Source organism: Varanus komodoensis, unplaced genomic scaffold (assembly GCF_004798865.1).
Source record: "Varanus komodoensis strain SLA01 unplaced genomic scaffold, ASM479886v1 scaffold19, whole genome shotgun sequence".
NCBI classification, from domain to species: domain Eukaryota; kingdom Metazoa; phylum Chordata; class Lepidosauria; order Squamata; family Varanidae; genus Varanus; species Varanus komodoensis.
The window spans coordinates 10254410-10275540 of NW_025335550.1; the positions used below are offsets into that span (position 1 = coordinate 10254410).

At 51.8% G+C, this 21131-nt stretch overlaps 1 protein-coding gene across 6 annotated transcripts in view; it reads right to left on the minus strand.

Moving 5' to 3' along the window:
- Positions 1 to 21131, minus strand: part of GSE1 (Gse1 coiled-coil protein) — a 197711-nt gene that overhangs the window by 17473 nt on the left and 159107 nt on the right. For 5 of the 6 annotated variants that reach the window (XM_044427847.1, XM_044427848.1, XM_044427851.1 and 2 more), the window contains exons 3-7: positions 15598 to 15797; positions 3390 to 3580; positions 2512 to 2712; positions 982 to 1173; positions 572 to 882 (exon numbers count right to left, since the gene is read on the minus strand). In XM_044427847.1, coding sequence (XP_044283782.1) covers positions 572 to 882; positions 982 to 1173; positions 2512 to 2712; positions 3390 to 3580; positions 15598 to 15797 — 1095 coding nt within the window. The remainder of the gene's footprint in view (positions 1 to 571; positions 883 to 981; positions 1174 to 2511; positions 2713 to 3389; positions 3581 to 15597; positions 15798 to 21131) is intronic. The other variant, XM_044427846.1, reaches the window with a different exon arrangement.

Below are 21131 nucleotides of genomic sequence, written 5' to 3' on the forward strand. Positions count from 1 at the left end.
CCCTGTGCAGATCCCATGCATAATGCAGTGAACTGCATTCAGTGTTATGCAGAAGTGGAGAATGGAAGAGGAAGGAATGTTGACATTGGATGGCCAGTGAGGAGAGAGATCTTTACAGAACAGAAGGCCTGCTGGTATCTCTCAGCTTGTTCGAAAGGTTTCATCAGAAAGTGGCCAAATTAAGGGATTCTCCCTGGAGCTTGCTGTGCAAAATTATGGCCTGTGTGGATGCTTCAGAAAACATCTTGATGTCCAGTTCTACAGCAAAAACCGGATTCCTCACGCGACGTGCAAATCTACAGATGTGCAGACTACACAAAGCACACCCCAGCTACTAGGGCCTATGTGGGAACAGAATACTTCAAATTACACAACTATTCTGACAGCGACCATCACAACCAAAACCAGTAGCACAGCTGGCTCAGGACCCACATATAATCAACGCTCCTCAGGCTTGTTTAATGCCCCGGAGCCAAGGGCCATGTCTCAGCTTTTTGTCGGCTGTATCATGTCCGTGGCAAGCAGACCTGGCTGCCTCTGTCTGTCAAAAGGAAAGCAGCATCGGATTCACCTGCTCGATTTGGCGTTAGCTGCTCAGATGGTTTGACACGCTCCTCTGGAGGATGGCTTCTTATCCCATGCAACTCTGACACCGGTAAGAAGGGGCCTTCCATGGCTTTCACGATGCTCTGTTCTTTCTCCCGGGCTCTCTCCCGCTGTCTCTCCAGCTCCCGCTCCCGCTCCCTCTCTTTTTCTCGCTCACGTTCCAGCTCCTTTTCCCGCTCACGTTCCCTCTCCCGTTCCCTCTCTCGCTCGCGATCGGCTTCCCGTTCTCGCTCCTTTTCGCGCTCCCTTTGCCTTAGCTCCTCATCCATCTGCAGCCTGCAAAAACCAAGAGAACAAGCAAGGTTCAAGTAAGCTCAAAGGGGAAGCTTCCACGTCGTCCCCAAAACCCGCAAGGAGACCGAACTAGTTCCATACCTCTCTGCAGTCAGGCTGGATATGCGTTCAGGCTGAAGGGCGGAGAGAGACGAGTGAGACAACTCGGTGGGGTACCTCACTCCTGACAGGTGGAGGTGCATGGCTGATGGATGAAGGGGTGGGAGAGAACCAGGAGTCGGAATTGGATAGAAAGGTGAGCGCAGAGCTGAAAGGCAGTAGGAATCATCCATCCTGAAAAGAAAGGAGCCGTCCATCAAAAGAAGTCACTCAGCTTCCTTAGCTCCGGCCACCGTAATTTTCGTCTACCCAGCAGACAGAATCTGGCGAGCGAGCAGACCCTCATTCTAGTCCAATGAGATGGACTGATCTCTTGGTCGCTCTGATCCAAGAAGATGGATCTGCTATATGCAGAAACAGCTGGAGAGGGATTCAATGAACAGGTGCTGCTAGTGGGAGACCATAGCCGAATCACCCAGATGGGGAAAAATGTAGGGCCATGGACTTCAGCTTCGGAACAGAAGCTCCAAAGCTGTGAGTGAAGTTTCTGGCTTTGGAAATGTCTGGAGCATTGAAGCTACCAGCAGGGCAATGCCTTTGGAATCCACAGGAAATCAGTTCTGAAAGTCACATGGCCCTCCCAGCTAAGCTCCAGCTTCGCAACGACGAGAGAACAAAGAGGAGGAGGAGGAGGAGGAGGAGGAGGAGGACGTCTTTCTTTCCCCCACCCCATCTTTACTCAATATATTTGTCCTTCTGCTTTATTCATAGCATTATATCAAGGCAGCAAGGCAGCTAGCACAATTTTAGCAATGGGATGCCAACATTGAAAACTATACTAAAAACAGTGGCAGAGTAGGAAGGCATTGCAACCTCAATTGGAAGACCTGAGGTGGAACACACACAGGCATGTTTTCATGCAGTGCCCCAAACTCAGACACCAGGTACATGACCCTGGAAAGGGAATTCAAGAGACGGGGCATGCTTACAAAGAAAGGGCGCACTCCTGTGTTTTCACACACCTGACACCTATCACAGCAGGTGGCAGTACCGAAAGAGGGACCTCCTCAGTGGATCTCGCAAGGGACAATTTCACACACACCCGACAGCCATCCATTGCTATGCATCCAGATAAACAGTCTCTATGACACGGCAGACTTGCTAGTCACAAAGAAAAAACCAGAGGCAGATTCGTAGGTTTCCCACAGGTTGTCTTAAAGGTATTTGTGCTCCGAGTTCTGTGCTCGATCTCGGCTCTCCACGGCCGCAGCACGTCTTGCTGACCAGGGCACAACAGAAGCTGTGCGGAGGCAGCCATGCTCAACAGGACCTCATTCGAAGTAGAAATTAATGGACCAGCATCAAGAGTCCTGCTGCTGCTTTAAGTGATTGCCTGTTGTGCGTTGCCACAACTGCGCCGAAGCCCTTGGAGAACCCACCATTGTGTCGAGGACCTGTCTATTAACAGTGGTACCGCAGGACATGCTTGGGGAACTGCCCAACGACTCAGTCAAATTCTGGGCCCCACACGAGGGAGCACACAACGTTTCTCAGGCGGCTTTTGCGTCTCACCTGAAGGCTGGGTGAGGAAAGGGGTGGTGAGCAAGGTAGCTGGGATGGTAGTACGCCGCAGCCGTCGCCGGATCCAGAGTGATGGGAGGCAGGGAGGACATGCGGAGCTCCTCCGCTGTGTGATAGGGTCGAAAGCTCCGCAGGTAGTCTTCCGTAACCGCACTGGGAGGCACCACGTGGTGGACAGGCCGCTGCAGACTGCTACGTGACAGGGGAGAGTGGAGAGAGGAGGCAGCTCAGGACATCTGCAGCAGCTCTTCCAAATGCGCCTCCCACACGGTCCCTGAATGAATCTCACAAAGACACTTGTGCCCCTCCCACACGGAGGGGAGTCAGAGCAGTTTTTCAGGCCCCGATTGCCAGTGAATGGTTGATCTGTGCCATTGCATCTTAGGAACAACAGGAATTCAGGACCTGAGTGAGGTTGGTCAAGTTTTGGCCAGTATTAATGAGCTGATGATACTCCCACCCTGAGTGAAGCTCTTATTTAATTGTATTCCCCTCAGTGCTGCAGAATAACTCCCTGCTGGGATGGACAGAGTCTTTTAGAGGGTAGAGCAAACTTTAGTGAGACTTTTCCTTCTACGGTTACGTAATTTATTACACACAAAAGTGGTATCACAGTACTGCAACTGGAAATGAGGAACTGTGATGTAAAAACTAATATGCAGGGAAAAAGCCCATATAGGTGATGCGCAGAGTCCATGGGAAACTATCGTGTAAAAGCTAATGTGCAGAAGGACCCTCGGACAAAAGCAAACACACAGGTGAGACAGGGATCACTTCCCGGGATGTTCGCCCCTCGGAGAAGAATGGGCTGCCCCTCTAGCCCACTGCCATTTCACTTGCCCTCGGACCCCTGCTGTGGCATCACTTACTTGAGAGGTGGGAAGCGGGAGTCTTGCACAATGGCGTTGGGTGGGATTCCAAAGGAGTATGGAGTCCCAAGCAAATGAGAAGGAACCGCTGGTCCACTCGCTTTCTCCTGGGGTAACGGTGCCTCAGCTATCAGGCGGTCCCTGCTGCCGCCGCCGCCGTTTCCACCACTGCTCCGTGACCCAGCTTCTTGCTAAGAAAGAAAAGGAGCCGTGAGCAAACATAACCGGCACTCCACCCGAGGAAAGCTGGAACAGACACAAAAAGCGCAGATGTGTTTGGGCAAACATGGGAGAGGATTCTTCCGCACCCATCCAATAGTGGGACTGCACCCCATCCTGTGAGCAGCACACCGGGTGTCGGGGCTCCTGCAAGCCACAGGAATTTGCAATTTCTGGGAGAGTGGCCGCAAGCCAAAGAAACGCTTCTGCCATTTTTTTTAATCTGCAAAGCACTGATTAGGGCTGGTCCTCGCTACCTCCTGCCCTCATTCCTAATCCAACAGAGTAGAGATTCACACTGGAAAAGACTGACTGGTCTGAGGCCACACAAGTAGTTTGCAGTCCAGACAGGAGCAAAGTTCCGAACAACTCGCAACAAGATGGCGCAGCTACCGATGGTTAGTTGAACACAACGGATACATTTCCATGCGATATGATTGTGTTGTCAAGGCATAAGTCACTGTTGAAACTCTCGGTATTTATCAGATTGCCGTCACAATGGAAGAGAAAGGAAAGAGAGACATCTGCTATGCAGAAGAGCCGTGTGGATGACGTCGGCTTGCATACATGTCAGCAGATGACTGACATGAGAGCCTCACTGGTGAAAATGAATGCAGACGCGTCGCACGGTGCCTCTGCTATTAAAACACGCTACAGAACACCCCTGTCGTGCGGAGGCAGGTGCCACTAGATCGTAGCAGACTGGACCTGCCTGTAAGTGTGCTGAGATTACAGGCATCTCACGCACTGCAAGTCTGACCAGGCGCCCATCCAAAGCTGCGTCCAAAAATTTCCCCACACGATGATCGTAAGTTTCGAAAGCTGCCTTCCATGCTTCTTCGAATGTGGCCACGTAGGTCTTTGTGGGATGGCTGGAATGTGAAGGCTTTTCAGCGTTCTCAACCACAGATCACATCAGAGCCAGAGGTCTAAGAAGCATTAAATAGAGACATTTATACTTGTCTTAGACGTCATGGACAGAAAGTTACTTAAAAAAAAAAAAAAAGAACCTTTGAAGTCAAGTTGCAGAAAGTGAAACTGCGTGTTTTTAGAAAGGAATTCTGAATCGTTGCCAAACTGTGTGCAAAATGTTATTTCGGATCCACTGCTTTGTCTTCTGAAAAACAAAAACTGGCTTACATGAAAAAACAGTGGGGCCAACCTGACAGGCTTCCAGTCTAGTCTGAACTGATGTTCTCAGTGGGCTCCTAGTTGTGGTACAAACATTGGGAGCCTGGCTTTGCAAGCTTGCTGGGCCAACAGCATAATCTCAGCTCTGTCTCTGTTTTGTCTCTGGCTGTAGCTCCAATGTCTTGCAATGGCTCTAGGAACTCCTAAGTTGGCCTTGACGCTGGCACGGTGCCATGAGCCTCGGCACTTTCCCAGTAAGCAGGGTGGAGGAGATAACCAAGGGGAACGAAGGTACGATTGTCGGAACGGGAATGGAGAAGGTGGATATATTTTTCCCTCCCCCTGCACTGGAACTCAGGGTCACCCAGCGAAGCATCTTTTGACTGCAGCACACAGCCTGCCTGTGGACTTCCCAGCAGTATTTGTCTGGCAGCAGGATTCTGCCACAGCACTGCTCTTCTTGTGGATCTGTTCTGGAGTGTGTTCTGCAACAATCCAGAAATGTGCATTCAGCGCTGAGAGAGAGACTGTCCTGCATTCTGACCAGCTGCAACTCTCGCAGTCTTTGCCCCTGCCACAGCCCCGTGCCAGCGATTCCTGGAGTGGGCCTGGCATCGTCTGGGGCGGCAGCTGCTTCCATGTCATCCTGGAGATCCTGGCAATAGTTATCCATGTGGGAAGTGCATTAGGGACCTGCCACGGGGGTAGAGCGGCCTGGCCTGAACTGGCCGGCCCTGGCATGAGCTGCACAGGCAGCTGCATGCTGTTCACAGTCACATCTGTTCTGGCAGCGCTAAAACAAAGGGCAAAACGGAAGAAGAGGCGGCGGCAGCAGCCTCTGGTTTGGGCCTGCACGGCAGCCTCACAGCACCTTCACCACTCAATATGCAGACCAGGTGCTCCACAGGCAGCCCCCACTGACAAGAAACGAGCAGGATAAAGTCCTGGCCAAAAGGGATTGGACAGTTCGTGCGGCGTCTTGAACTAGAGAGCCAAGCGAGTTGTTTTCAGACAATTTCCAAATGGGGGCACATAATACTCTCACTGGGTTCATACCTATCCTAAGAGGGGAGCAGGTCTAAGCGACATGGAACCAGTGTGTCAATGCAACTAAGGATTTCTAGGACATCCAAAAGACATCGCCAGATGGAGAGGAAGAAATTCCAAAAAATGTTTGCTAGTTACCTATCATATAAGACTATTCCAGAATATAGTTATTCATGAGAAAACAGTACCCCAATCTCTACTTAATTCATTTAAATTTATGAAGAGTTTAATTTGCCCATTGCTTAATACTGATGCCATGAGGTGGAAAAGATGCTGAAGTGGAGGAACTTCGGGTTGCCCAAGCTAGCTTGAAATTATAGCCTTCCAACATGGAGATACCGAGAAATTTCATGCAATACTACGGAGAGCCCTTACATCTCGTTTCAGGGGTAAGCCTGGGCTGGAGTGGCAGCATCATCTTTACTTTGTCAGAGAAGTTCTGTTTCATGGACTTACATTTAGATATTCAGAAAACAGAAATTGTGGCCATGATATGGTGCCTCAGAACTAGAGATGGGCAAACAAGGATTTGGAAAAGTGGACTAGTCAATCTGAGTTCAATACCAGGGCCTAACACCAGTTTGCAGGAGCCAATTTGTAAGCATCTTGATAACAGTACAGTGATTTGTATGGATGAAGAAAATTTGCATCAGTGAATTCAAAATGTAAGAAACAGGAATTTGACCAAACTGTTGGAATAACTTTCCGAAAGCACGAAGTGGAAGTGTGATGGAGCAGAGTGCTTTGGAAGGCTGATCCGACGTACTGTAGCAGTGGGTTTCTTGCATTGGCAAGAGGGGCCTAGATGAAGTCCATCTATTTTAAGATCCATCAAGAATGGATCCTGCCAGACTAATAATCTCACTGTGTGTGTCTTTAACCCTGTTCTTAGGATTGTAGGAATGCTGTAAATGCCATTCATCTTATTTTCTGAAAAGACATTTCACAACAGCAGAGTGGTTAAACGTGAGCTAGATGGCAGCGCTCAGGAGTATTTTCTCATCAAACTGAAGTAAGGTTCCTAACCGTGTGCTGCAAGACTCTGCCTTGGGCCTGGCACTCATCAACACTCTAATCAATGACTTGCCTGAAGGAGTGCAAGCAATCCGTATCAGGTTTGTGAGCGACTGGGACAGAGAGTAAGCAAATCCGAAGACAGGAATACAATTCAAAATGACCCCGACAGGATAGAAATTTTGAGCCAAAAATGAAAAAAAATCAATTCAGCGAGGGAAAATGGCACATTTTTACATTTCTGTGATAGCAAGAACATAGCGCATTTATAAATATGGACAAAGGATGGCAGAAGCATATGCGAAAAATCTCCATACTGTATCTGAGTGCAGGAAGAGCATGAGCCAGCAGTGCGATGCAGCTATAAAAAGAGTAGTGCGAGTTTAGGCAGCGTCAAAGAACCTTCCTTCCCGAAACACTTTATTCTGTACCTCTGCCAGCTCCAGCTTCCCTGTGAGCACTGTGTCCGTTTTAGGCATTGACCTTAAGGAGAATATCGACAAATTGGAACGCGTTCAGAAGAGGGCAACGGAGATGATCAGGATACTGAAGATACGTTCTATGGGGAAAGGTGAAGGAATCAGGTATGTTCAGCTTGGAGGAGAGCGAAGCAAAAGAAGTTATAATATGAGCAGAGCTTGAGCTAGATGGCCTACAAAGTCTCCTCCAGTTCTCGTGGCCCATTGCACATGGCACCCACGGGCACACCTGCTGTGTGGTGTTCGCAGGGACTTCCGCCTTCTGTGTTGTGTATTCATGGAATACTTGTGCAGAGGGGCAACCTTCAAATGATTCACAAACAAGTTACGACTCTTTGCAGGGGAGGGTCAGCTTTGAGCCCACCGCCAGTGCTTGCACATACAAAATGGCAGCCACCACACTCCATTAAGCCCAGCGGGAAGTTCAGCCATGGCAGCTTAGCATTACATGGGAACAGCCCCTACGCTATGTGAAAAGGTGGCAGGAAAAGGGAGGCCAAGCTGGGTTGCCCAGCTCAAACACTCTGCACTGCTTTAAACACGAATGCAGCTATGGCCACCAGCAAGGTCAGAAAGAGAAAGCAAAGCTTTACGCACTGGCCCTCTGATGGCGCTTTATTTCCAAACTAAGAAATGCCTCAGAATTGTTCAGATACCTGCACAGCATTTTTGAGAGTTGCCTTTCAAAAGGGCAGAATCCACGATCCTAGGAATTCCTATCCATGCTGCCTGTTTACTCCTTTTGCTGGTGCAAGCAAGCACCTGCCACAGTGTGAACTTACCATGACGATTCAACAGCATCCTGCAAGGAGGCAGGAGTGGGGAGCTGCTGGAAGCCACCTGTAGCTGGCACGGAGAACACTACCTGGGATTCGGAAGAGGGAGCCTAGCCATCCACCTGCTCCCCACGCCTTGCCAGTCATTCTCAAAAGATAAAATATTAGCCACCTAATGGACTTGTAGGGCTGGCAGGACTCAGGAGAAAAATCCCATCTGGGGAACCATTTTGCTTCTGAGGGGAGGCCACGTCCCAAGCCAGCCGCCAAACGCTGACCTGGCCAGACCGCACACCGCCAACGTTCGATATTAAAATACCGGCAGTAGCAGCGCTCACCGAGCCCAGAAGGCCAGTGGGTCCATTTAATGTGCATTTCGCCTGGACGGGAGCCAAGCAGCCCTGGAACGCTCTCCCTGGCCCCTTTAAAAGGATAAAACCCTTCTAATGGCTTTGAGGGGGCTGTGGGAGGCAGGCCACACTCAACAGCGCCCTCAGTGTGTGCCAAGGCAGGGGAAAAAACAGTTTGCGGATGCTGGAAGCAGTTGGAAAGAGAGTGCTGCAGACCCCCCACCCCATTCCCACTCACTTGATCCACAAAAACAGGCTCAAGACCTGCCACGCTGAGGCAAAGAACAGCGGGCCAAGTGCGCAGGTGGGAGGCCCACTCCAGTGACCCGCACTGGGACACTGATGGACTTGGGCAGAGAGTTGGGAGGAGTGTCTAAACTGGGCTGGGAATAGGCCTGGTGAGTGGCAGAAGGCCGCACCATTGCTTTAGAAGTGCCTTGGTGGAGTTTGGCACCTCACAAACTTCACAAATGGCACCCATTTCCAGTTCCACTGCTCCCTCCTTCCAAAGGGAGCAGAGTCCATGATCCACAATCCTTGGAGCCAAAGAGGACTTAAGAATTTCCTTGTGCAAAGCGCTCCAAACTGCAACAGGAGGTATTACAGGACCAGAACCGAAAGCCAGAGGTCTGTATAATCCGTCTCTCCGAAATTGGACTGTCTCCCTTTGCGCCACCCAAGACAGCGACGCCTTGGGACACGTGCCTGAGATCAGGATGAAGCGGCTCAACGCCAGGTGCCACCGGGAGAACTGCCTGTATCAGTCAAGTGTATTTACTAAATACGACCACAACAAACACTCTGCAAGCAGCTGAGAGCATCTCAAGGTTTTCACAATCTCTTCAGAAGATACATCGGCCATAATTAATTCAAAGAGATGGGCCCGCTGATTGGAATTTTTAATGAGAAGCAACATCTGTTCGCTCTCAGAACACGGCACGTGCCTGGAGCGCTAGGCAGCCAGCCCCCCCCCCCCCCCCCCCCAGCCAGCCCGCCAGCCCAACCTTCTCCAGAAGGTACATTTATGAGACAATGATCTCAATGCACCGGGGAGGGAGGCAGAGGCAAGAGGGTGAGGGAAGGCGGCCACGACGAACGCCGAGACGGAGTAGCTGTGCATGGAGAAGAAAAGGCGCACCAAAGAGAAGGGCTTTGTTGAATGGCCCCCCTTGACCCCTTCTCGTCAGGGAGGAGGAGGTCCGTGGGGAGGGGCTGCTGTAAATGCGGGGGTGGGCTCTCCCCTGCTCGGCAGCGGCTGGATTTGCATGCAGGCAGAGGCTGCTGCACGCGCGGCCAGCCCGGCTGGCTGGCTGGAACGAGGAGGGAGAGCAGTGGCCGCGGAGGGGAGCTGCGCTGCTCCTGCCTCCAAGATTTACCGGTTGCTTTGTTCCCCAGAGCCATTAATCATCCCGAGAAGATACAGACGCCTTTGGAGCCTGAAACACCGCAGCAAATATAAATCCACTAGCCCTTTGATAGCGGCCATAAAATAAACGGGTTAGTCAAGCATTTCATTGGCGGCTTGCAGGAAACAGGACCGGGCCCCTCGCAGAAAGCAACATCAGCAACCCAGACCGGCCATTTGCCTTTGGGAGAGGGCCCCAAAAGCCGTTCGGCAAAGGGACTTTTCCGCGAGGGGCTCAACTTAGTGAGCGTCCCAGTGGTGAAACTCAGGGCCCTACAAGGTGAGGTGAGGGGTGGGGGCAGGATCTACCTAGGCACTGAAGAAGGGGGTCCAGCCCACCCATTTACTCCCGTCGGAATAGTTGGCCTTTCACTCCAATTAGGTTAACTGTAACCAGTGGAAATAAGACAATTAACATTCCGTTTATATTTTATTTTGATCAGAAGATAGGTGACAAGATGGAGGGGACGGCCCGGGAGCAGAAGACGCTCCATACGCAAAGCCAGGCCCTCTTGGCAGTCTGGAAACAGCAAGTTTGCTCTTTCCTCTGCCTTTGGATTGCAAACCTGTCGGGTTGGATCAAGGATTTGCATTCTGCAAGAGGAAGGATTCCGCTTCGGGTTGATGTCTCAGCCTGATTTACAGGGGAACTTCCTCATGCCGTAGCTCAGCTTATCCAGCAGGGATGGAGCAGCATTTTGGTGGGCTGGGTAGACTTTTGTGGGACTAAAGGGGGAAGAGAGTCCTCGTCTGTCAGTGCGGTTGATTCAGCCTGAATTTTGTGATTAACTGTTAATGGTTTTAAACAGCTGCTGTTTCTAGATTTTGGAATAGGAATGCACTGAATTAAGTCGGGGGCACCATTTCCCATCAAGCTGCCATACTGGGTCTTTCCCCTTTCCCCGCAGTCCTACCATCTGGATAGGAGAAATGAAGAAGCAAAGGGAAGTTCAGGGGCCTGAGTAGAAGAAGCATTTGCCACAGGTAAATAGTTCGATGTTTTCGACTCTTGAGGTGCAACTTTAGAAGACTATGCTGAAAAGTCTGATTGTGGATCGGGTTCCTTTGCAGGACTTGGAAACATTGAATAAGCAACCCATCAGACAGTTTTAATTTTTGCTTCCCTACTTTTGCTTCCCTAATTTTCCTCATTATTACCTAATTCATCACGTTAGTATTGTGGTGAATTGTTGTCACACAAGCACAGCAGCACAGCTCTAGTGCTTCTGAGCCCAGAAGGGTGTGCCGGGAGGAGACACAGACATAAAATATCCCAGCAAGGAAATGAAACGCTTAGACAGACTCACTAGGCCCTACGGATCCTGCTTAATTTCTTGACCAAACGTCTGTGATAAGACTTGTGGCTTGGCTCACTTTTCTTTACTGATGTGCTGCTCTGAATATGTTCTGACTCAGTCTCGCAAGTAATTCTCTTGTCTTTGGATCTGCCTCATATACTCCATATGTAAAATGGGAATCTTTTCTAGACCAGCTTCTAAGAGACTAGAACAGTGTACTAAATTGGAAACTATTTAATTCCTTGATGATATACTGCCTGTACACATGTCAGCTGGGTCGGTGTGGAGTCTGGATGACACTGGGCACAGCTTTACAGTTTACGTTCGGTGCCTCTGGTACACAACCATCTGGACGGCAGCAAATCTGCCTTCCCCAGCCTGGTGCGCTCCAGTTGCGCTGGACTTCAGCTATCAGCGCCAGCATGGCTGATCCTTAGGGATTCTGGGAGTTGTAGTTCAAGACATCTGGAAGGCACCAGTTCAGGAAGGCTGTGGTGCACTGACAGTGTGTGGCAGCTTCTTATCTGTGAGGCCAGGCCAGGGCCTGCTTTCTCGCACAGATGCGAAGGATCAACATATTTCGACACAGTGGGAAGTTGTGGGATTGCAGCATCGCTGGCCCAGCTTACAACCTGCAGTGCCAGTAAGACTTTCGGAGCATTCCACCTCACTCCCGATCTGCTGGCAAGACCCGCTGCCTCTGCACACAGTCTCTGCGTGCAACATTTCTGGACGCCAGAGGCACCGTCCCGTAACAGCTCAGCCTAAGCGGTGGCAGCACATGCAGCCTCCTCTCTGGCTCGAGCCAACTGGGTGCGCGCTGTCTCTGTCTTTCTGAGCAAGGGCTGCTGGAGGGACGCAACCAGCTGCACGGCATTCATGCCCTGCCACCTGCAGGCCTTGCAAAGGCATTCCGCCGAGGGCGCTGGACCGGAAGGGGAGGCAAGTGAGTTGCCCGAGGCCACAGACAGACTGGGAGGCAGTAGCTGGCTCTCAGGCCAAGACACCAAGCCACGCATTGGACCCCAGCTGCTGCAGTGAAACGAGCCCGTTGCTGTCCTTCTGAATCAACCCCTCCACAAGAAATGCATTTCTCATGACCTGCCTGGATCATCAAGCCATTGCTTTCAATTCAATGACCTCAAGATAATTTCCGGGGTCGCTCTTGCTTCCGGTCAAATGTCTGCCTTTCCCCACTACCCTGGCCATACAGGCCAGCGCTCCCTGTCCCCCTCTGAGAAAGAAGGGGCTTGGAAGGGACAAAGCAGATGGGGAGCACGAGAAGGCAGTTATGGTCCAATTACCGTCCCAACACATAACCCCACTTTGGATTCTGACCAGATCTGCACAGCCGGTACATTTGGCTAAGTAATCTGGCTGTGCTAATTACCCTGGCCAGATCAGAGCACCATGAAGACTTGCGTTCAGTCCTGAAGGGGTTCATAGTTATATTTTGCAGCAGAGAAAAGCTTGGGTTTCCAGCCACAAAAACCTCGCTGGATCCTTGAGAGATGAAGCCAAACCAAGAGCCCCTTGCATCTTTCAAACCGGGCTGCGCAAAGGAAACCCCCGTTCAAGGAACACGAAGAGCCGTTCTGGGCCAGCCGCCAAAGTGATGCCTGCGCTGCATCCGATTCCTAGCGGCAACTCGCAATGCGTTTGCGACGCGAGAGGAGAGAGTGTGGCAAGATGGGAAGGAGGGGGTGGGAAGCGGGAATGAGAGAGTGGCAAGATCAGTCATTCTCCGGTGATTAGTGCGCAGTCTCTGCCACGGAGACCATGGGACATGCCCTATTAGCTTTAAAATAGACAATTCTTCATTCCACTCAGCCTTTCAAAAGACTCCATATTATCTCTGAAAAAACGCTAGCCTCTGATGGATTGGCGCCAGCAGCAAGCCGCCACTTTGATTTCAGAATTTCAGAGCTCCCGTGCCCTGGCCCTCTCCTCCCATCTCCATCTTATTTTACCACGTTACTGGTCTCTGTTCTCCCCATCCACAAGGAATAGAATTAAAGCTTCAATCAACTTCCTGTACTAGGATGGATTGGCCATATCATCTGTTGAGTCAGCCTGGTTTCTCTCTACTCAGAGCGCTCCCTGGTGGCATTAGTACTTCATTAGCACCAAATTGTTGGAGCAGAATTATTACTGCCGTCTCTCAAGGGTTGCAGAACATTCCAAAAGGAAATGGAGGGTTTTCTCCTAGAGCAGCGGTGGCGAACCTATGGCACATGTGCCGCAGCGGGCATGCAGAGCCCTCTCTGTCAGCACATGGGCCAAGTCGCCCCAGCATCGCCCCAGCAGCCAAGCATCGGATAACAGCGCGCATAGGGGCCATGTGCATGCTCCAAAAGGAGTAGCGGCGCCCGGCAATGACGTCAGGAGCCACAGCTCATTAGCCGCAACTCGTCCGAGCTTTCGCATTGCACTGCCACGGATATATAGTTGCTTGGACTGGCTGTGAGTTGTTTTTTCTCAATGAAAACCTCAGTTTTCTTGTTTTATTGCAGTGTTGGCACTTTGTGACAAATGAGTGGGTTTTGGGTTGCAGTTTGGGCACTCGGTCTCTAAAAGGTTCGCCATCACTGTCCTAGAGTGACGGACTTCTACAGAGATGTGGAACAGTGAAATCGGATTCATCAGGAAGGCTGGAAGCAGCTGCAGGTTGCGGGGAAGTCAAGCTGGTTTATGGAGAGTTCAAATTGAGGCACATGTGCGCAAAGACCTGTGTACACGATGCTTCATAATATGTTCCAAGAGCTCGCATCAGGAGGAGGAGGATAGGCAGGTCCAGTCCTGGAATCCTGGAGCGAAGGCTCAGGAGCACCACACCATGAAGTGCCGAAGGGACGATGAGCATTATCTGCAGGGAAGCCTATTGTGTGAGGAAAGTGCTGTTTCGGCTCTCGGCTCAAGAGACAAGTCTCCCTCCTTGTGCCTTTTCTTAAAGCCCACTGCAGTCGCAGAACGTAAAGAGAATTGCAACTCCCTCTTCATGCAGAGAGCAATAAGCTGCACTTAGTTAACCTAGGCTGCTTTTTCCCAATGTCGTTTATAACAATGAAGAAGACCACAGCTAAAGCAAACAGGGTGGGAAGTGTTACGGAGCAGGCCTGAGAAAGCCTCCTCTTCCTTCCAGCATGATCAGAGCTCGGGGCATGTGTGTTTTTCTGTGCTGCGGCATAATTTGCACTTCTTCCGAGCACCAGGGGTCCTGCTTTCTCTTCCCCTCCCTCTCCTTTTCTGTTTGTGGTTTAATTAGTATTTCCAAGAGCTGTGATCCCACTGGGAAGCGCGGGTAAAATACAAGGGAAGGATAACCACGAACAATGATTCTTAATTAGCAAATGCTTCAGCTCCCTGCTGCTGTCTGCCCATGAGCAAGGGAGCGAGATGCAGGCAGCAAAGGCAGCGGGGCTGTCTCCAACCTACCTGCACTGGGCTGCACCAGTGGCCTGCCTGCACAGGCTCCGGGCAACACTCGCCTGCTCACAACCGCCGTTTCGCACTCTTGGTGCCCGATCCAAGGTGCCGACGTGGATGCTGCCATTCTCCCCCCGGCTGGAACGTTTGCCGCACATACAACATGTTGCGTTGCACCACTAGCTGCTGGTCACACAGGCTGTGTCTTTCTTTGGAACCGACAGGATCTCACAAAGAGAAGCCGCGGCGTCTTTGTGCCAAATTAAGCCCCACCCTGCACCTGGCCTGCCCTGTGTTTCAAGGGACACGCAAGCAGGAACGTGAGCGCGAAGGACCCTCTGTGCCGTCTCAACCCTGCAGTGTTCCTCACTTGCCCTGAATTCCCAAGCAGCGCGCAGCCTTCTGGGTCATGCCTCCCCTGCACGTGTGGAGACGAAAGTGCCCGAAATGCATTTATGCCCGGAATGCATTCCCAGCTCTCTGCGCCACTGCTGCTGCAAAGTATCTGCAGCATTTCAAGGCAGGGCTTGCAACCCTAAAACCCAACAGCACGGTGAAGATACGGAACCACCAGTTTCACATAAAATTGAAACAAGAATAAAAGCCTCCGATAGTGGAAAGATCAGAAAATGCACGAGCGTGATTTTTAAAACCGAAGGGCTAAGAAAGAAAAGTTCTGAAATGAGCACAATGCAGGTCCCAGCCGAGCCTCTCTGGGGAGATCGTTCCACAGCCAGGGGGCCACCACCGGAAAAGCCCTACCGTTACTGACCACCTGCCACGCCTCACTCTGCTCTTGCTCGGCAAGGCCCTCCTCACGCGGTACTTCAATACACCACGTCAAAGTGATGGGACCCGATTATTAAAAAGCAAAGCATTCTAGCTTTTTTGGTTAGAAACTGAGGGAAATATTTTGTTAGGAAGCCCAGAGATTCTCTCAGGTCTGCCTATGGTCGCCTACTGTATCCTGACTTTTTTTTCTCCTTCCCGCAGACTTTGCCACTTTAGAAACACCGTTTCCTGCCCCAACGCTCCAGCCGGGCCCGTGCATGGCATGGCTTACCTGCCGCCCTTCGCTCCTCCAGATGCCATTCACAGTCTTGGTGGGGGCGATGGTCACGACGGGGGGCGTGCTTGGCACTGTGTGCCCTCCTGGCGGGACAATGAGGGGCCCCATCGGTCCTCGCTTGGGTGTGCTTGCAGGAGAGCTGTGGTTGGTGGCCGGAGAAGAAACTGGAGAAGACTCGCTGCTTATCGAAGACCCTGTGAACAGATCGACAGAGATCCGTATTAGACGGGAAGTGCTGATACGTCTGGAGAGTGTCCCGTCGTAGGAGGATTCTGAGCATGATCTTCCAGCACGTCTTCATGATGCTCAGCTGTGCAAAGAGTGTGTCCTCAGACACTGTTTCAGAGGAACCCAAGGGCATTTGGTCAGACTCCCACATTTCTCCCGGGGGGTCTGCGACCACTGGTTTCGGCGGCACCCATCTGCCAGATCAGGAACAGAGACTGTCATGGGGGTGGGGGGCACGTTTGTATCCAGGCGGCAGCCTGTGGGGCAGGGGAGCCCATGCACTTCTTCCTCCCAGACGCTTGAGAACACGAGGGGCATCACTGTTTGAGGGGCACGTGCTCTGCGGCGGCCGAAGCAGAACACACAGATCTCAAGGACAGATGCGACATCAACGGACAGACCCTCTCGCAGCTTTTCAGCACTATTTTCTTTTCCTCATAAGGAGTTGAATATTTTGCCACATCAGCTTAAAGAAACATTTTGTCTTATAGACCTATGAACCTGGCTAGGTGGCGATCCCTGAGCTACACGACCCTCTTGCTCCCAAATGGGGAAGACGCTTCTCCCCACTGCACCCCAGTCTCTGGGCCACGCTTGACCAACTGTCTAACGCGTACTGGGCATGGCACAGACATCAAAAGCGACCCAGCGCATGGTTACAAGCAGTTACTGCCACCACTGATCTCACATCGAGCGCTACTGCGCAGCCACCTTTAAAGCCCCCACCTGTTGAGCACTGGCAAGAAAGAATGGCTTCCAGCGGGAAACGAGCCAGGAGGAAGGCAGGGCCGCAAGGTGAAAAGGCTAATGGAACCGACATGCTCTCTGAGTGCTAGGGCAGTAGGAGAGCCAGCGGCCGCTTTGTTTCAGGAAAAATCAGCATCCATCCCAAACCAAACCTGAAAAACGTGCAGGGGCCGGAAAACTGCCTATAAAGAGACGAACATTTGCGTAAATGGAACAACTCTTCTAACTCTTGAGTACAGTTTTGCTGCAATTTGCATAACACGCCTGTATTTTAACCCCCCCCCCCCCAGGAGAAGTTGCTGATATTTGCAAGGGAAAAACACCACCATAGGAATGGAAGCAAGAGCAGTGCGCACTGAGGAAAAGGTGGCTGGTGCAGAAATACAAATAGGATGTTAACTAGGGCATCCTTGTTGGATAGCTTTGTGCACCTCAATGCAAATAACGCACATGAAAAGCGAATCAAAACCAGGGCAAGTCTCTGTGTGCACAAACATGGGCATTCAAATCAGGAAGCAGCCATTCCGAGTTAAAGAAAAGCGATTTCCATTTGGCAGCAAATGTTGGCAAGGGAGCTGTGTCGCCGTGTTTTTGAGCAGGACTCTGGGCAGAGCTGCCATGATTTGGACCCTTTGGGGACATGCCCAGGGACAGCTTGCACACATGCCGAATGGGTTTGGCCAGTGGTCCACGAGACAAGGAAGCCAAGTAAGGCTGACTTCACTGCCAGGAGTGAACTGCCAAGGGCTTGCTAGAATATTCAAGTGAGGAAACCTGTGGTTTCACTGGGCCTTAACCAGGAGCTTATAGACAAGCCAGCACATTTCTCTGGCTGTGCCAGTCGGCCAAAAATGTGCTTTTGCTGGGACTTGGTCAAAGAGCAGGGTCTTGCCCCCTGTGACATGCGAGGTGTCTGAAATGCAAAAGGAGGTGTGTGTGTGGGGGGGACCCCCTCCTGTCCCACTAGAGAGGTGGGGAACACAGACTGCTTCCCCGCACACACCACGGCTCCCAGCTGGAGGGGCAGAGACAGGTCATGGTGCTCAACTTGGGGCAGACAAGCGCAGAGCCAAATGAATCCCAGGCATGAGCCAAATCTTGGGACTGGGCGGTGGGGGGGGGGTCACTCCCTCTCCTAACCCCCTTGCATCAGGCGCACCTCATTCCTGGAGCCTTGGTTCCCCTGTCATCACAGTGAGGGAGGGAGAGTGTGCCTGCGTGTAAGATGACGGAACCCTGTCTAAGGACCCCGAAAATCCCCCAGCTTTAGAGAGCTCTCCAGCAGGCGAGCAAGGCATTCAAAGCACAAAAGGGAAGAGCTCAGCACGGCCCAAGGTATCTTGATTAATAAGAAGCAACAACAAACAGCACCACGGCCTGTCGGTGCACCCACTGCCGCTTCACAGACGTTCGTCAGCAGAAAGGAGGCGCGTCGTCCCGACCCAAAATCCGGGTGGCAGCTGTGCCGCTTCCCGCCCTAGCCGGAAACGGTCTGTTCTGGAAACGTCAAGTGGACGGGATGGATTTCACGTCACTGTGTGCTCTGCTCGACGGACCACTCTGTGAAAGCCCGCAGGCCTCTCTTCCTCACCCCCATTTCTACTGGAGCCCGACGCTCCTGGGGGCAAAGCTTTGGAGGGAGGACAGAGGCGCTCGGGGACGGCGGAGAGCACGGCAAAAGGAGGGCAGGCTGAAGCACTGCCGGCTAGAGCGCTTTATTAATGACTCCTGGGTTATTGCGCCGTACTTTCATTCTGGAGAGCTGCCACACGGATGCTGCTGCGCGTGACAAAGGAAGCCGCCGATATGGATTTGACACCCACTGAAGTCTATCTTGTCAGCGCGAGGCCGACAACAATTAGCAGGTTTAATCCCCTCTGAGCTGGGAGGCCATTACTCACCACGCCAGAGCCTTATCAATCAATAGCATCACAAAGAGCCGGGCAATTAATGAAGCCAAAGTCTTACTTCAGAACCCTTAATTCTCACTGTGTGGCTTTAAAAGGGGAGGGTTTGTGATCGTTATAATTAACTGGCGGTATTCAGCCAGGAGTTAGTCAATGAAACTAATCTGGCTTGGAGATGACAAGAGGCACTGTGTGGCAGCTTCACCTTTGTTGTCTGACCTCCTGCTTTCCACTCAGTGATAGCAGATTAGCAGGCAAGGCTGACAGGCAAAGGTAATTAACAGCTGAGACCCTGACGAAGCAGCAAAGGCGGGGAGGGGGGAGCAGCGGAAAAAAGCCCAGTGAGGATCTGAACCCAGTGAAGCTGACAATCAGCAGATGTGGCTGCCCGGATTTGCTTTGTGATTTCTTCTGCTCGCCCTGCTGGAAAGGGACGTGCCCCCCAATCGAAACGGGCGGGGATGATCCCCAGCTGACAGCCAGAAACGGGCCCGGGGGGTGCCTGGCCTCTCCAATGCGCCACAAACCGTTCTAGACCAACAGCGCGATTCATTTCTGAAGAAGGAGCCCTGTGTGCATGGAGCAAGACGCTGCGCCCTCTGACCCAGAACATCTCCTTCGCCAACCCGGCGCACATCAAGGCTGGTTGGGGCCACTGCAGGCGCTTCTGGGCAAGGGAGGACGAGGCTTTGCCTGTGCTCAATCAGTCCGAGCGAGCCACTCCTGGTTCTGTGTTCTGGCACAGCTTCCCGACAGAGCCACCCCGTCTCCAGCCAGCGCTGCTCCTTCCCACATTTGATGCTGGTGGGGAAGGAAGAACGCCAGATTAATCAGCACAGCTCTTGCCCAAGCCAGCCCAGAGTTGGCATCTCACTGCAGACGCAAAAGGAAGGCTAGAAGGCCCAGAGGGTGACAGAGGAGGAGTGGGGGAAGCAAAGTGAATGCCTGTTTACCGATTTCGTTTGATGAATGTATAGACTGCCCTTCAAAGCACAAGACGGTACAAAACAGCGCAGCGTGCAAATAAAATACAAGGATAAAAAACAGCAATGAAAAGGTCTACCAAGCTAGTTACCAGAGCCAGCAACTGAAGTTCGACAGGGCCCTGCAAACCACCCAGAATGCTGCACAGAGCAGAGAGTTCGGTGAAACCACCACAGAGAAGGCCCTGCCCTTGCTTGCCTCCGGACATAGCTCGGCAGGCGACCACACGAACGAGAGGCTGTGCTCTGCAGATCTCCACGAACAGGCAGGAGGATATGAGCTTCCTCAGGCTTCTAGGCGTTCTGCCTCCCAGCCCTCCGTCCACACCAGGCAGGAATGTTTTGTTACCGGCTAGCTGGCGGCAGCAGACAGCGGCAGTGGGAGAGCTGAGCCACGTCGTGTCTCTACCCCCACCGCCACCGTGTCTGTGTTTAAAAATGCTTAAATGCTTTCTGCAACAATGCCTCGCCTTCTGCTCAGAACAATCTGCGCACTATCTAGCAGTATCTTCTCCCCCTCAAGAGAAAGCTTCTCCAGACCTCACCTAGCAGCTTACGCTTCCTGGGGGCCAATTTCTTCTGAACACATTCCCTGCAACAGCCGCCTCGCACCCACACCCCAAATCCCTTTGAACTCTGCATCAAATCGCAGCGCTCCCAGAACTCAATTAACATCCATTTGATATCAATAAATACGTTGAGCAACTGCCTGCTTCTGGAAGGCCTTGGCTCTCAGCTGGCACAGATATCCTGTGCGTGTGCACACGCTCACACGCAAATGCACGCACGCACACCTTTCCAGCTGCTTCAGAGGCTGTGTAGCTTGTGTTCTTCTGCAGATGAGAGAGAATAAAATTGCAAGGAAGAAGCCATGCCAGTCCAAGCCTGTGGAGTGCGGCGCCCCCGGCTGTCCCTTGTTTTCACCCCATTAAAAGCCATGTTTCATATCGAGTGATGCCGTTGAGCAGAGGCGGCCGGACCTCTGTCTAAAGGCGGCTTTGCCTTCTCAGCTTGATTCACAGAAAGCTCTTTGGACCCGGACCAAACCGTCTGAGCATCATCAGCGAATCGACTCAACTGCCAGACATGTAGCCCATCTGCAGTTCGGAGCACACCAGGCCGGGGACGGCCGGATTAAGAAGACTGGGTGGGGAGGGATCAGGGTTCAAAGCCCCATTGAGCCATGAAGCTTGCTAAACAAGTGCGTGCGTGCGTGTGCGTGCGTGCGAGCACATAGTGGGTGGACGACAACTACAAACTGCGGTCTTTTGACCTTTACCACTGTGCCCAGATTTTTAATTTCTCTCTCTTTGCCCCATTCTTCATAACATCCATCTTGAAGAAGAGCTCTGGAAGGATCCCACAGCTTGCTCACTGCTTTGTGACACTTCCGTTGGCCCGAATACAAGTTATTACTTGGCTTTGTATTTCACTTAACTCCTATGACCCTTACAGCACAGGCAGGTTCAAGGCGCAAGTAAAGGAGAAAAGTGCATCAAGAAACAGAACACTGCAGGTGATGGTGCCATGAGGGGACCGCTCTCGCTGGGGAAACTGACCAGACCGTCTCCCTACTTTTACTCGGGTTCTGGAACTCTTCTTGCGCCATCAGACTTCAAACAACGGATTTCATTCCTTTTGCTGGCTCTTCGCTTAGATTCTT